The following is a 17,124-nucleotide window of genomic DNA, read 5'->3' on the forward strand; positions in this document are numbered from 1 at the left end:
TCTCTCACATTGGCAAATGTTAATGTTCATGAGTCCACCATCAGGAGAACACTGAACAACAATGGTGTGCATGGCAGGGTTGCAAGGAGAAAGCCACTGCTCTCCAAAAAGAACATTGCTGCTCATCTGCAGTTTGTAAAAGATCGTGTGGACAAGCCAGAAGGCTATTGGGAAAAATGTTTTGTGGACAGATGAGACCTAAATAGAACTTTTTGGTTTAAATGAGAAGCGTTATGTTTGGAGAAAGGAAAACACTACAGTTGAACTCAAAATTATTAGCCCCCTTTAAATTTTGGAACATTTTCCCAAATATCCTCCAAATGTTTAAAGCATTGCTAAAAATTGATATACACAAACAATCACCAGTACTATTCAGATGTTTGTGGTGCATTTTGGAATATGAAATTAGTTTTAGGCTGTCTTTATATGAAATATGGTAAAAATGAGTTGGTCAAAAATATTAGCCCCCATGTGGATTCTTGCTTTTAAAACACAGTTAATTAACCAATCAGCTTTTAAACAACACCTGTGCAATCAATTGGCTTCCTAGCAACACCTGTAGTCAATTGGCTCCATTCAACAGTTTAAAAGGACTCCAAGGAACAGGGCATTTGAATGAATGAGGAGGATTACTATTTGTCACAATGCCGAAGACTAAAGAAATAAGTCTTGAACTCCGACAAAAGATTGTGGAGGCTCATGACAAGGGCCAAGGCTACACTGCCATTTCAAAGAGGTTTACAGTCTCCAGAACTGCAGTTCGGTGCATCATTGCCAAGTACAAGGAGACAAATTCGGTCAAGAACAAACCTGGTCGTGGACGCAAGTGTAAGATCTCAAGAACTCCGGAAAGAAAAATTGTCAGAGATGTCCGTAAAGAGCCCCGTACATCTGCAAAGGAAATTGTTGCTGACCTGGCCTCTTCTGGAGTTTGTGTGTCAAGGCACACTGTTGTGAGGGCTCTTCATCGGAATGGGCTTCGGGGCTATCGTCCCAGAAGAACCCCCTTACTAAAACATCATCACATCAAAGCCCGACTAAAGTTTGCCCGTGAGTACTTGAAGAAGAAAGATGAGTTTTGGAAGTCTGTGCTTTGGTCAGATGAGACGAAATTGGAGCTGTTTGGGCATATGGACATTGCCTATGTATGGCGAAGAAAGGGAGAGGCCTTCAACCCTGTGAACACAGTTCCCACAGTTAAACATGGTGGTGGCAGCATCATGCTGTGGGGCTGTTTTGCAGCCTCAGGTACAGGCAGTCTGGTTCGGGTGCATGGCACCATGAAAAAGGAAGATTACCTAAAAATACTGAAGGAAAACATGCAGAAGTCTGCTCTCACTTTGCGCTTAGGTTGTCGTTGGGTCTTCCAGCAAGATAACGACCCAAAGCATACATCTAAAATAGTCCAGCAATACTTCAAGGATACCAAGACCAACGTCATACAGTGGCCTGCACAGAGCCCAGATCTCAATCCAATAGAAAACCTGTGGCAAGTGCTGAAAAAGAACGTCCATGCACGAAAACCATCCAATTTGGGCCAGTTGGAACAGTTTGCAATGGAGGAATGGGCCAAAATTCCTCAGGAGACCTGTGCCAACCTAGTGAAAAACTATTCCAAGAGGTTGTTGTCAGTTGTGGGTCAAAAAGGGTACACAATTGACTACTAATGGTCAGGGGGCTAATAATTTTGAACATCTCACTTTTGCTGTTTTTGGTTGAAACTCAGTGTGATAATAAGATATCGTAATGAAACTTGTTGGACAATGTCTTCATAGTGCATTTATTTCAAGAATAAAAACATTTGTTGTCAATGGTCATTTTCATGGAGAAATCAAGAATTATGTTCAATTCCACAAGGGGGGCTAATAATTTTGAGTTCAACTGTACATTCCAGCATAAGAACCTTATCCCATCTGTGAAACATGGTGGTGGTAGTATCATGGTTTGGGTCTGTTTTGCTGCATCTAGGCCAGGACGGCTTGCCATCATTGATGGAACAATGAATTCTGAATTATACCAGCGAATTCTAAAGGAAAATGTCAGGACATCTGTCCATGAACTGAATCTCAAGAGAAGGTGGGTCATGCAGCAAGACAACGACCCGAAGCACACAAGTCGTTCTACCAAAGAATGGTTAAAGAAGAATAAAGTTAATGTTTTGGAATGGCCAAGTCAAAGTCCTGACCTTAATCCAATGGAAATGTTGTGGAAGGACCTGAAGTGAGCAGTTCATGTGAGGAAACCCACCAACATCCCAGAGTTGAAGCTGTTCTGTACGGAGGAATGGGCTAAAATTCCTCCAAGCCGGAGTGCAGGACTGATCAACAGTTACCGGAAACGTTTAGTTGCAGTTATTGCTGCACAAGGGGGTCACACCAGATACTGAAAGCAAAGGTTCACATACTTTTGCCACTCACAGATATGTAATATTGGATCATTTTCCTCAATAAATAAATGACCAAGTATAATATTTTTGTCTCATTTGTTTAACTGGGTTCTCTTTATCTACTTTTAGGACTTGTGTGAAAATCTGATGATGTTTTAGGCCATATTTATGCAGAAATATAGAAAATTCTAAAGGGTTCACAAACTTTCAAGCACCACTGTAGTTTTTATCTAGTGGACAAACCAGGCAGTTATCTATTCCTGTTACACTTGCTAAATCTAAATGTGTGGTTTTGCAAATATTTCTGACCTTCAGTATGATATATAAATAAAAAACAAGAACGTAGTGTTGCTGTTTGTCAGACAGGATAAAAAGTGTAATGAATGTTTACTGGTTTTGGGTTTTTTTTGGATGAAATTAATTTGTGTGATATGATTGTGATAATGAAGCAAAGCCTAACCAAAATCTTTTTTTTAGACTCTGTCCTGAGGGTGTGCAAACTTTTGCACTTAACTGTCGTTATCTTTGAAAAGTGCTAAGATTTTTCGTTTGTTTTATACCTACTTACAGATTACTGTTCATCAGGATTTATAACGCTCACTTTTTATTAGAAAGGGGCGTGTCACCTATGGGGCGGAGTTAAATTCGGGTAACTGTCTCTCATGATGCGCAAGTTCAGCTGATGTCCTGTGAATCTGTAAACTGTGTTCGTATTGATTACTGAACAAAAATGGCTACCAGGTTAATATTTGTGAAAGTGCTTGGACCCCGCAGATCGCAGCTTTACTGGGGGCCAAATAGCAAAGCTGTGTTGGCGCTCTCAGTATCTCTACCTTTTCTTCATCATCACCACAGAACCACATGATAAAAAGTTTTGAAATTTGCCACACTGATTGGAGACAGGGCGGCACGGTGGTGTAGTGGTTAGCGCTGTCGCCTCACAGCAAGAAGGTTCTGGGTTCGAGCCCCGTGGCCGGCGAGGGCCTTTCTGTGCGGAGTTTGCATGTTCTTCCCGTGTCCGCGTGGGTTTCCTCCGGGTGCTCCGGTTTCCCCCACAGTCCAAAGACATGCAGGTTAGGTTAACTGGTGACTCTAAATTGACCGTAGGTGTGAATGTGAGTGTGAATGGTTGTCTGTGTCTATGTGTCAGCCCTGTGATGACCTGGCGACTTGTCCAGGGTGTACCCCGCCTTTCGCCCGTAGTCAGCTGGGATAGGCTCCAGCTTGCCTGCGACCCTGTAGAACAGGATAAAGCGGCTAGAGATAATGAGATGAGATGAGCTTGAGTGCTCTAGTGCCACCAACAGGTCAAATGTGGAGGTGCGTTTATGGATATAACTTCTGAACCACATGCTCAATTTTGAAAACTCGAGCAGAGTTCAACACAATTTCTGCCAGATTGGATTTTATGGGGGGGAAAAAAAGCTTCCCATGCCACAAATTTAATGGACATAAACCTTCAGATCAGTATTTACAGCCACACTTTTAACCTGATCAGATCAAGTTGCCATGGTGACTCGGCTCTGATGGAATGCTTGGCCACCTTGTCACAAAAAAACAAACAACAACTCAATAAAGATTGCACCAGTAGTAAGTTTATTTCACATCTGATGTGATTTTGGCACCGTTGTGGTTCTCAGTAACGTTTGTTACTCGCTCTTTTTGATTAAGTTGAGATCTAGAGGCGTCGCAAAACCCTCCTGTGGAAACAGTAATCGGTGAAATGTTAACATCCACCATCACGCGGCAACATCAGACATCCTGTTCTCTCTCCCTGTGTCTCACAGTACAGTGGGATCTTCTGCCACACGGGTCTTGAAGAGCGTGATCTCGTCCAGGTGGCAGAGCGGCATTTCCCTGATCACGTTCCCCAAGTCCTCGTGGAGAAGCGGGTACACCACCACGCTCAGGGCTGGACGCGATGCAGACAGACTAGGGGAAGAAAAACGACAGCCGTGATCAACACGAAGAGTTTCGTCGTTGAGCTACTTTCAGAAATGAGACTTTCAAACAAACAGTCAGATTTTCCAGATTTACTAAATCAGGTTCGAGTGGAATTAATAATCGAGATGTTTGAGATAACTGTGTGCTTGTCTTGTTTGCAAAGCGCTGAAACGGTTCATTAAGACCTGAATGTATGATCAGCGAGGTGTAAATGGTGCGGACCCCTGGACAGGGCAGGATAACTTTCAATTATTCCTAACCATGAGGAAAAAAAAAAAAAAGGTACCCTATGGGTCCATGTGGCAACTGCTTATAAATAAAATAGTTTTCTGATCCCATGTCCACACAGTAAATATAGCATATATGGATCCGTCTCAGAAACTGGTCTCTCATTTGGGACATTATGGTCAAAAAATAAATTTTCTAATTTTACTTTTTTTTTTTGCATTTACCCAACACTCAATGTTTCTTTTGTCATGTTTAACCCTGGGCGGCACGGTGGTGTAGTGGTTAGCGCTGTCGCCTCACAGCAAGAAGGTCCGGGTTCGAGCCCCGTGGCCAGTGAGGGCCTTTCTGTGCGGAGTTTGCATGTTCTCCCCGTGTCCGCGTGGGTTTCCTCCGGGTGCTCCGGTTTCCCCCACAGTCCAAAGACATGCAGGTTAGGTTAACTGGTGACTCTAAATTGACCGTAGGCGTGAATGTGAGTGTGAATGGTTGTCTGTGTCTATGTGTCAGCCCTGTGATGACCTGGCGACTTGTCCAGGGTGTACCCCGCCTTTCGCCTGTAGTCAGCTGGGATAGGCTCCAGCTTGCCTGCAACCCTGTAGAAGGATAAAGCGGCTAGAGATAATGAGATGAGATGAGATGAGTTTGGGGATTTGATATGGCGGAATAGGACACAATGGAAAAATCAAGAACACGCCGGAAAGTTGAGAATAACGGCGGTGGTAAAAGAACAGCGACTGTACCGGCTGAAGGTCGCGCGGGTCTCTGCTGCGGCGCGCGAGCAACGGGACATCACTACCGCACCGGACGGAGCGCGAGGCGGGGCAAAATGACTGGCCGTAGATTCTATCAAAAGTTCGATCTAAATTGACCATGGTTGCAAAATATCGGCCAAAAATACGCAAACACTACGAAATACAAAAGTAAGATGAAAAAGAAACATTCTATTGGCTTATACTGCAAGACTAAAACAAAATAAAACCGTCAAAACTCCCCTTTTCAGTGATAACGCCCGAACAGATCACCCGCGTAACAGAAAGACCGCAAATGGAAGCACGATCAACTTCTAACTGCTGGAGTGGAAAATTCCATTCTACACATGCAAATTGTTAATGTGTGTCCTTCCCCGCACACAAATAACACGCTACGGTAAAAAATAGACCACAACTCATTTTATAGCTCAGAAATTCATACAAGACCAGCTACCATCGGAACATATTCTGTAAGAAACATATTCTATACCTAACTTTCAGCTTTCATTTTAAAAAACAAAATCGCAGATTTATAATTAAATGTTTAAACGGCGTAGTGATTTTAAGTTTCTACTTTTGGTGAGGTCGTGACCTTGACCCTGAGGCTTTCCGTTTAGATCAAAACACACGATCGTATTGGTTTTGGGTCTGCGGGAAACGGAGTTACGACGGTGATCGAATATTCTGCATGGTGGTTTATTACGGTTATGATTATTCTGTGAGCGCACCAATCCTTAGGTGGATAAAGTTACAACTTAAAATACAATCAGTGATAACTGTAGACTTTTCAGTGGACTCCAACCTTTTTAAGGGAATGCGATGTAGTCGACCGTTTATCATGTCCCAGATCAAGCCGACATTTTTCCACAAATTTGCAGAATTTTTGCCAAATTCTGAATATTCACATCAAAGATTTAGTTTTATCTGGATTATTTCTTTCATCATTTTATTTCAAATTATTCAAAACCGTATAGTTTATTGACTGAGTATATTTAGTGGGGGACCCCCACAGTACCCAGATACACACATTATCAATTATACTCGCCTCATCTCTTACCAGCATCACCAAGTTGAGCAGCATCAGGGCTTTGTTCAAAATACACTGCTGTGAACTAGATCTGTTTTCAAACCAGTAAGAAAGCACTCGTTTATGAATTGCATTAGACGCATTATTTCGTACGAATGAGCACATTTTGTTTCACAAGTGTAAAGACTCCAAAATAAAAAAATTAAGCGAATAGCAGAAGTTTGATATCAGCTTCTCAGTATATCTGCCTAAAAACTAAAAAAAAAAACCCTTTCATTTGACCTTTCAGAAGGACCAAACAAAAGCTGTGAGAATCAAAAGGTTTATTTTCTTAAAATAAACACCACTTACTTGATATCGAATCAGTAGCCTCGGCGAACCATGAGGTGAATTTTGTTTATCGTTTTATCTTCCAATACTATGAAGTTATAACAAGGTTTCTCTTATTTCGTTTCTGGTTCTGATCGGTTCCAAAGTTTATCAAGAAGTAGAACGGGTAATCGAACTTGATCAGCAGAAGTGCTGATTGGTTACGAAGTTTCGCGATTGTTACATTATGATTAAGTTACGTGATCATGAAGCAAAGCCTAACCAAAACCTTTTTTTAGACTCTGTCCTGAGGGTGTGCAAACTTTTGCACTTAACTGTAGTTATCTTTGAAAAGTGCTAAGATTTTTCGTTTGTTTTATACCTACTTACAAATTACTGTTCATCAGGATATACAGTGCTGAGCGTAAATGAGTGCACCCCCTTTGAAAAGTAACATTTTAAACAATATCTCAATGAACACAAACAATTTCCAAAATGTTGACAAGGCAAACTTTAATATAACATCTGTTTAACTTATAACGTGAAAGTAAGGTTAATAATATAACTTAGATTACACATTTTTCAGTTTTACTCAAATTAGGGTGGTGCAAAAATGAGTACACCCCACAACAAAAACTACTACATCTAGTACTTTGTATGGCCTCCATGATTTTTAATGACAGCACCAAGTCTTCTAGGCATGGAATGAACACGATGGCGACATTTTGCAACATCAATCTTTTTCCATTCTTCAACAACGACCTCTTTTAGTGACTGGATGCTGGATGGAGAGTGATGCTCAACTTGTCTCTTCAGAATTCCCCATAGGTGTTCGATTGGGTTCAGATCAGGAGACGTACTTGGCCACTGAATCACTTTCACCCTGTTCTTCTTCAGAAATCCAACAGTGGCCTTAGATGTGTGTTTAGTCATGTTGGAAAAGTGCATGATGACCAAGGGCACGGAGTGATGGTAGCATCTTCTCTTTCAGTATAGAGCAATACGTCTGTGAATTCATGATGCCATCAATGAAATGCAGCTCCCCGACACCAGCAGCACTCATGCAGCCCCACATAAGGACACTGCCACCACCATGTTTCACTGTAGGCACCATGCATTTCTCTTTGTATTCTTCACCTTTGCGACGCCATACAGTTTTGAAGCCATTAGTTCCAAAAACATTTATCTTGGTCTCGTCACTCCAGAGTATAGAGTCCCAGTAGTCTTCATCTTTGTCAGCATGGGCCCTGGCAAACTCTAGGCGGGCTTTTTTGTGCCTGGGCTTTAGGAGAGGCTTCTTTCGTGGACGGCATCCATGCATGCCATTCCTCTGCAGCGTACGCCATATTGTGTCACGGGAAATAGTCACCCCGGTTTGGCTTTCTACTTCTTTAGATAACTGCAGTGAACTTGCATGCTGATTTTCTTCAACCCTTCTCATCAGAAGACGCTCCTGTCGAGGTGTTAACTTCCGTGGACGACCTGGACGTCTCTGTGAGATGGTTGCAGTTCCATCTTTCTTAAAGTTTTGTACCACTTTTGCTACAGTATTCTGACTCATAAGTAAAGCTTTGCTGATGATCTTGTAGCCTTCAGCTTTGTGGTGTAAAGAAATGATTTTCTTTGGGGAATTCTGAAGAGACAAGTTGAGCATCACTCTCCATCCAGCATCCAGTCACTAAAAGAGGTTGTTGTTGAAGAATGGAAAAAGATTGATGTTGCAAAATGTCGCCAACTTGTTCATTCCATGCCTAGAAGACTTGGTGCTGTCATTAAAAATCATGGAGGCCATACAAAGTACTAGATGTAGTAGTTTTTGTTGTGGGGTGTACTCATTTTTGCACCACCCTAATTTGAGTAAAACTGAAAAATGTATAATCTAAGTTATATTATTAACCTTACTTTCCCGTTATAAGTTAAACAGATGTTATATTAAACTTTGTCTTGTCAACATTTTGGAAATTGTTTGTGTTCATTGAGATATTGTTTAAAATGTTACTTTTCAAAGGGGGTGCACTCATTTACGCTGAGCACTGTAGAACGCTCACTTATTATTAGAAAGGGGCGTGTCACCTATAGGGGTGGAGTTAAATTCGGGTAACTGTCTCTCATGATGTGCAAGTTCAGCTGATGTCCTGCGAATCTGTAAACTGTGTTCGTATTGATTACTGAACAAAAATGGCTACCAGGTTAATATTTGTGAAAGAGCTTGGACCCTGCAGATCGCAGCTTTACTGGGGGCCAAATAGCAAAGCGAGGTTTCTCTTATTTCGTTTCTGGTTCTGATCGGTTCCAAAGTTTATCAAGAAGTAGAACGGGTAATTGAACTTGATCAGGAGAAGTGCTGATTGGTTACGAAGTTTCGCTATTGTTACAACACGATGACATCGTGGCTCCGCCTCGATGAGGCAGTAGCCACAAAAATCTTATGCCAAACATGTTCTCAGCCTTTTCTGGCCACAAGATTCAGAATCAGGAAAGCTGAAATCTGACTGGCTTTCTGCGCTTCAGTGTAAAAACAGTCAGTTTAAAGTTGAACTGAAGGCAAATTTTTTATCATCAAAATTCTATTTCGCGTTTTATTAAATATCGGAACGCATTTTTGTTCGCTATTTTGTCGCTGCTATAGCAAGTTATGAGTGTCTGAAATATGCTGTGTAATATATCAGTCCATACGTCAAAGCGATGGCCGTAAACGAGATTCGTCGAGACCTGTGCGAGACATCGTAGGACGGAAGTAAAACGTACAGCGGAAATCAAAGTGAACAACCCTGCGTCCGAAATCGCTCACTCGTTCACTACTCCCTATATAGGGAATTACTGTATAATGAGCTCATCGGTAAAATGTAAAAACGCTTTCGGACACTACTCCATCGCGCTGGTATTTACGTCATTACTGTCGCACGATTAAAACGTGCCAGATCAGTCGGCTGGTTGGTTTACAAAATAATAAACACATGTATGTATTTTTGTGATAAATCCATATTATACTGAGCGCATATCCAACATTAATCAATACAAAGTAGCTGCGTCTTTCAGTTCTTTTAAATCAAGGCTCAATACTTTCTTCTTTGCCGCTGCCTTTTATTAAATCAAATTTGAGACTTTTTTTTAATTTGATTTCTTTCAGCGCGATCGCAGTGCATGATGGGATATATTGCTTTGGTTAGTGACCATCGTTGTGCACTACTTTTCATGATGGATTGTGGGATACTTTGAGTGCGCTATATAGGGTGTAAATAATCCTCACTAAGGTTTCGGACAGCACTACAAAATGGCGTCCTCGCTATCTAGTGCCCTATGTAGTGAGTAGGGAGTGATTTCAGACACGGGTTGTCAAAAGACGCGCACGCCCTCTTTCGAATGCTGACGTGATCAAGCCGGAAGTTTTGTTTGTTTTGATAGCAATCAGGAAAGTTTGAAAAAGTAGGCAGTAATCGTCATTTAAACTCGTTTTTGTGCAATACTTCGTTTGGAAAACAGTTTTCAAAATGGCGGCGCTGACACCTGGCTGACACTTGACGTTTCGAAGTCTCGCACAAGTCTTGTGAAGATCGCGCGGATAAGCGACGCCTGCCGTGGACCAAATTCAACGTGGCTAAAAACCGAACAGGCCGATAAGGATAATCCAACCCCGATTCCAAAAAAGTTGGGACAAAGTACAAATTGTAAATAAAAACGGAATGCAATAATTTACAAATCTCAAAAACTGATATTGTATTCACAATAGAACATAGACAACATATCAAATGTCGAAAGTGAGACATTTTGAAATTTCATGCCAAATATTGGCTCATTTGAAATTTCATGACAGCAACACATCTCAAAAAAGTTGGGACAGGGGCAATAAGAGGCTGGAAAAGTTAAAGGTGCAAAAAAGGAACAGCTGGAGGACCAAATTGCAACTCATTAGGTCAATTGGCAATAGGTCATTAACATGACTGGGTATAAAAAGAGCATCTTGGAGTGGCAGCGGCTCTCAGAAGTAAAGATGGGAAGAGGATCACCAATCCCCCTAATTCTGCGCCGACAAATAGTGGAGCAATATCAGAAAGGAGTTCGACAATGTAAAATTGCAAAGAGTTTGAAGATATCATCATCTACAGTGCATAATATCATCAAAAGATTCAGAGAATCTGGAAGAATCTCTGTGCGTAAGGGTCAAGGCCGGAAAACCATACTGGGTGCCCGTGATCTTCGGGCCCTTAGACGGCACTGCATCACATACAGGCATGCTTCTGTATTGGAAATCACAAAATGGGCTCAGGAATATTTCCAGAGAACATTATCTGTGAACACAATTCACCGTGCCATCCGCCGTTGCCAGCTAAAACTCTATAGTTCAAAGAAGAAGCTGTATCTAAACATGATCCAGAAGCGCAGACGTCTTCTCTGGGCCAAGGCTCGTTTAAAATGGACTGTGGCAAAGTGGAAAACTGTTCTGTGGTCAGACGAATCAAAATTTGAAGTTCTTTATGGAAATCAGGGACACCGTGTCATTCGGACTAAAGAGGAGAAGGACGACCCAAGTTGTTATCAGCGCTCAGTTCAGAAGCCTGCATCTCTGATGGTATGGGGTTGCATTAGTGCGTGTGGCATGGGCAGCTTACACATCTGGAAAGACACCATCAATGCTGAAAGGTATATCCAGGTTCTAGAGCAACATATGCTCCCATCCAGACGACGTCTCTTTCAGGGAAGACCTTGCATTTTCCAACATGACAATGCCAAACCACATACTGCATCAATTACAGCATCATGGCTGCGTAGAAGAAGGGTCCGGGTACTGAACTGGCCAGCCTGCAGTCCAGATCTTTCACCCATAGAAAACATTTGGCGCATCATAAAACGGAAGATACGACAAAAAAGACCTAAGACAGTTGAGCAACTAGAATCCTACATTAGACAAGAATGGGTTAACATTCCTATCCCTAAACTTGAGCAACTTGTCTCCTCAGTCCCCAGACGTTTACAGACTGTTGTAAAGAGAAAAGGGGATGTCTCACAGTGGGAAACATGGCCTTGTCCCAACTTTTTTGAGATGTGGTGTTGTCATGAAATTTAAAAATCACCTCATTTTTCTCTTTAAATGATACATTTTCTCAGTTTAAACATTTGATATGTCATCTATGTTCTATTCTGAATAAAATATGGAATTCTGAAACTTCCACATCATTGCATTCCGTTTTTATTTACAATTTGTACTTTGTCCCAACTTTTTTGGAATCGGGGTTGTACTTAATTGCGGTTAGTTGCCAATACGAGTCACGATATACAGTAAGGTTACTAAAACCGAAAACGTAATTGAGTAACAGGTCAATTAAGAAATAAAGCTTAAAAATGACTTCAGTCCTCCTTAAAAAAATCTCAAATTCCTTTTTATTTAAACGTATAATATATCTGTAGGTGTGTGTGGACGAGGACGATATAAAACGGTGAACGCGTGACCTACTGAAATGAGTGTTAAATGATTAAATGTGTATTATCACTGTACAATGTTTCGGTGGTAAAGAGAGAAGTACGCAGACGAACACCAACCCGTCCAGCAGTGTTTTCTGCAGTGCTTTACAGGCCACCAGAGTGCCACCCGTGAACATATGGAACACGATGACGTCCTCGCAGTGCTGCATGAAACCGACGGCAGCCGCGTGCTGGAACGTTCCGTGGCGTGAGACAATACAGAGGCGCTGCAGAAGGCGACAGTGAGCAAGCGCGTCAAAGAAGGCTGCGTTGGCGCTGAAGTACGGCTGCTCCAACCTGTCGTGTCAGAAAAGTGCAAGAAAGCTATCAAACAATACGACCACGTTTGTTGTTATTTCAGCCATTATTCTGCTCAGTGTGTGCGTCACCTGAGCTCCCTGAGCTGTGTGCAGTGTTTGAGCGCCTCCTGCAGAGCCGGCATGCAATTCACAGACTTTAAGGATCCGAGGTTGGCCAGAGATAACGCCTGAAGGTCCTTGCACCCCAGAACGAGCTGGATGAGCCCGGTACCCTTCAGCACCCCTGGCAGGTGAGCCAAAGTCAGCCTGCGCAAAAAGCGGAGCTTTCCTAAAGCCGCCAGCTGGGCATCTCCGACCTGGAAGGACCAGGGGCAGGCGGCGGGATCCTTGCGCATGGCCGGCTCGTACCTTGGCATTGCCGACAAGAATCCCGTTCCGATCAGCTCCAGCTCAACCAGATAGGGGCAACCGTTTATTAGCGGGCGCAGGAAGGACTCCACTTCACCTTCCTTTAGACCCCCCGTGCTGTCAAGCGTTGGCTGGTAGGATGGAACCCCGATGCGACGAGCCTTCTTTAGCCCGAGTAGTAGGGACTCAGAGGACAGTTTTGTAGCCAAATCTGGTTTGTTGGCTGGCACAGGTGGCCCTTGTGACAGCGCACAAGCAGGCAGTGCTAGTGAACGGAGACTACCGAGATGTCCAAGAGCGCCACAGAGATGCCCGTCGAGCTTTTCCGGGGTGGTGTGATGGTAGTGTGTGGAGGATAGATTGAAGTGAGTAAGTTGCGGGCATGATTCAGCAAGAGTCCTGATGCCCTCAGCATCCACTTCCTCCTCAGTTTTACCGCGCAGGTTGAGGCTGCGTAGTGGAGAAAGGTCGCAACCGGCACCCAGCAACACGCACAGTGGCTCAAATCCCGGCGCCGAGCACCGCGACACGTTCAAATAGGCTGGACATCCAGATCCCAAAACCCGCCTCAACGTGGCACCATCTAACCACATCTGAGGAAGCTGAAAAGCACTGACTGCAATCCCGGCTGATACGATGCCCTGGGTTAATAAACCAGTGGACGCAGGAAAAAGTTGAGCCGGACCGGGCATGGCAACAACCAAACCAGTGAGGCCCTCAGGGACACGCATGCTAAAAGCAGCCAGGTAGAGACTAAGCAATGCACGGTTGACCTCTCCAGGTGCCAAGCGTGCAGAGAACCAGTGCAGATTGTGGTAGCGTGGCACACTGCTTTGACCCACGATCAGTTGGAGGTGTGCACTGGGCTCGTGCCAACCCTCAGCCACTTCCAAGTACAGACTCAGGCTCTGTAACGCACCGCAGCATGGCACGACACCGTAGGAGGGTGTCAGGAGGGTCTGTTTCAGCTCGTTGAGTCGTGCCAGGGCCGCTTTGCCCTCGTCGCTCAGCTGCTGCAGGTCAAATCCCATGCCGATGTCCAGTGACAGCGAGCGCAGCGAGTGCAGCGAGCCCAGAAGACGCGAGAGACGTGCCGGAGTCACACGCCAGCCTGACACATCTAGCCGGACCAGTCCAATGCAACGGGTCACGACATCCAGCGTACTCCCGGCCAACCAATAGCAGCCGCTCGCACCCAGAGTCTGGATGTCGCTGGAGAGCTCCTTCAACAGTCTCTTCACAGCTTCATCAGATGCCTACGAGATGAAGGAAAAATAATAAACCAGTGTTGAATTTGAAAAGGCAAATAATCAAAATCATGAAAGGTGGAAAACTCAACGAACATGGTTTCAGTACTCACTCGGTACTCTTTATGGAGCTGTATGTGAGAAATCAAGCTCTTGTCTTGACACACAGTCTGAAGCTTCCGACACACACGGCTCACGCTGAGCACCAGGTCGTAACTGGGGACATAGCTCAGAATGTGCAGTAAAATCTCATCGGAGAGGTCGGAGATGGAAACAGAGGACTGAGAAATAGTCTCCGGAGAGCACTAGGTGTGAAGCGCAAGAGAGCAGAATATGATGATGAGAAATGACACTGACACACATCTCTTAAACATCAGCTTTAGTTTTTACTTTAGTTCAGAACAAACTCATCCCCCAATATCATCCCTCCTGCTGAAAAGATGAGCGCTTCAAAGAGGCGTAGCTGTGTTCCAGGTGGGGCAGAGCTCATTTCAGGGCCAGAAAAAAAAAACAATCCAACTTCAATTTTCCAATAAGTACAAAACAAATCATTGTTTCCTGGACCACTACTTCTGTCTCGTTTGACCGTGATGTGCATATTAATCAAATCCTATCTTGTACTTGAAGTCTGCACCATCGTGAATAAAGGACAGGTTGCATGACTGGAAATATTGTCTTTATATCTTTATAATGTTATATTTGTATAGCTGACTCTCCTGGATGGGGTGTGGATGTTATTTATCTTTATCTCATTTACATCCCTGACTCCAGTGTGGAATTTTAAAATCAGGGCATCCTCGATCATTCCCAGTGACCTGCTGTGTGATTACAGATGTATTATGATGACTACACTGAAACACTGCAGATGTCGAGCCGCTGGCAACAGCTGCTAATCCCACAGAACCGCTAACGGCTACCTACCGGCTCCACTGGCTTCTCCATGTCGTGAATTTTTTATTTTTTATGAGACGGAGTCACTTCAAACACGCACATATATATACATTAATTGCAAATATAAACCCATGATGATGTTTCTTAAAAAAAAAACCTCGCTTTTTTTTTAAATATTTTGTAATAACATTTACTCGTTAACACAAAACTATAGTTCCGCCTTCTTCTCTACGGTAGGAACGTATTTACATACGTACCAACTTCCGGGAGGTGCATCGAATTTCTTCCCCCATCCGTTAGCTTACTTTATTTATTCATTAACTTAAAATAAATCAATACTCCACGCAAATACGTGAAATGACTAATCCTAAATGAAAGATAGTCTCCACTAACTAGCATAATTCCATTTGAGTAGTGATACTTGCTTAGTGTTCTTTTATTTTATGTTTTCAGCACTTTTAGCAATGGCTAACATACATGCCTCTATTAAATTGGAGTGTTTCAGTATATATCATCTCATTATCTGTAGCCGCTTTATCCTGTTCTACAGGGTCGCAGGCAAGCTGGAGCCTATCCCAGCTGACTACGGGCGAAAGGCGGGGTACACCCTGGACAAGTCGCCAGGTCATCACAGGGCTGACACATAGACACAGACAACCATTCACACTCACACCTACGGTCAATTTAGAGTCACCAGTTAACCTAACCTGCATGTCTTTGGACTGTGGGGGAAACCGGAGCACCCGGAGGAAACCCACGCAGACACGGGGAGAACATGCAAACTCCACACAGAAAGGCCCTCGCCGGCCACGGGGCTCGAACCCAGACCTTCTTGCTGTGAGGCGACCGTGCTAACCACTACACCACCGTGCTGCCTCACTCGTGTGTGTATATATATATATATGTGTATATATATATACAGTGGTGCTTGAAAGTTTGTGAACCCTTTAGAATTTTCTATATTTCTGCATAAATATGACCTAAAACATCATCGGATTTTCACACAAGTCCTAAAAGTAGATAAAGAGAACCCAGTTAAACAAATGAGATAAAAATATTATACTTGGTCATTTATTTATTGAGGAAAATGATCCAATATTACATATCTGTGAGTGGCAAAAGTATGTGAACCTTTGCTTTCAGTATCTGGTGTGACCCCCTTGTGCACCAATAACTGCAACTAAACGTTTGCGGTAACTGTTGATCAGTCCTGCACACCGGCTTGGAGGAATTTTAGCCCGTTCCTCCGTACAGAACAGCTTCAACTCTGGGATGTTGGTGGGTTTCCTCACATGAACTGCTCACTTCAGGTCCTTCCACAACATTTTGATTGGATTAAGGTCAGGACTTTGACTTGGCCATTCCAAAACATTCACTTTATTCTTCTTTAACCATTCTTTGGTAGAACGACTTGTATGCTTAGGGTTGCTGTCTTGCTGCATGACCCACCTTCTCTTGAGATTCAGTTCATGGACAGATGTCCTGAAATTTTCCTTTAGAATTTGCTGGTATAATTCAGAATTCCTTGTTCCAACAATCATGGCAAGCCATCCTGGCCCAGATGCAGCAAAACAGGCCCAAACCATGATACTACCACCACCATGTTTCACAGAAGGGATAAGGTTCTTATGTTGGAATGCAGTGTTTTCCTTTCTCCAAACATAACGCTTCTCATTGAAACCAAAAAATTCTATTTTGATCTCATTTGTCCACAAAACATTTTCCAATAGCCTTCTGGCTTGTCCACATGATCTTTAGCAAACTGCAGATGAGCAGCAATGTTCTTTTTGGAGAGCAATGGCTTTCTCCTTGCAACCCTGCCATGCACACCATTGTTGTTCAGTGTTCTCCTGATGGTGGACTCATGAACATTGGCTAATGTTAATGTGAGAGAGGTCTTCAGTTGCTTAGAAGTTACCTTGGGGTCCTTTGTGACCTCGCCGACTATTACACACCTTGCTCATGGAGTGATCTTTGCTGGTCGACCACTCCTGGGGAGGGTAACAATGGTCTTGAATTTCCTCCATTTGTACACAATCTGTATGACTGTGGATTGGTGGAGTCCAAACTCTTTAGAGATGGTTTTGTAACCTTTTCCAGCCTGATGAGCATCAACAACGCTTTTTCTGAGGTCCTCAGAAATCTCCTTTGTTCGTGCCATGATACACTTCCACAAACATGTGTTGTGAAGATCAGACTTTGATAGATCCCTGTT

At 43.3% G+C, this 17,124-nt stretch overlaps 1 protein-coding gene across 1 annotated transcript; it reads right to left on the reverse strand.

Annotated features, from left to right (window-relative positions):
* Positions 1–3,961: 3,961 nt before the first annotated feature.
* Positions 3,962–15,130, reverse strand: fbxl18 (F-box and leucine-rich repeat protein 18). Its single transcript, XM_060898550.1, has 5 exons — positions 14,940–15,130; positions 14,132–14,323; positions 12,493–14,027; positions 12,182–12,400; positions 3,962–4,318 (listed from the first exon to the last, which is right to left on the reverse strand). The coding sequence occupies exons 1-5, from the start codon at positions 14,958–14,960 to the stop codon at positions 4,168–4,170; spliced, it is 2,118 nt and encodes a 705-aa protein (XP_060754533.1). The 5' UTR covers positions 14,961–15,130; the 3' UTR covers positions 3,962–4,167.
* Positions 15,131–17,124: the final 1,994 nt, after the last annotated feature.

Source organism: Neoarius graeffei, chromosome 18 (assembly GCF_027579695.1).
Source record: "Neoarius graeffei isolate fNeoGra1 chromosome 18, fNeoGra1.pri, whole genome shotgun sequence".
NCBI lineage: Eukaryota > Metazoa > Chordata > Actinopteri > Siluriformes > Ariidae > Neoarius > Neoarius graeffei.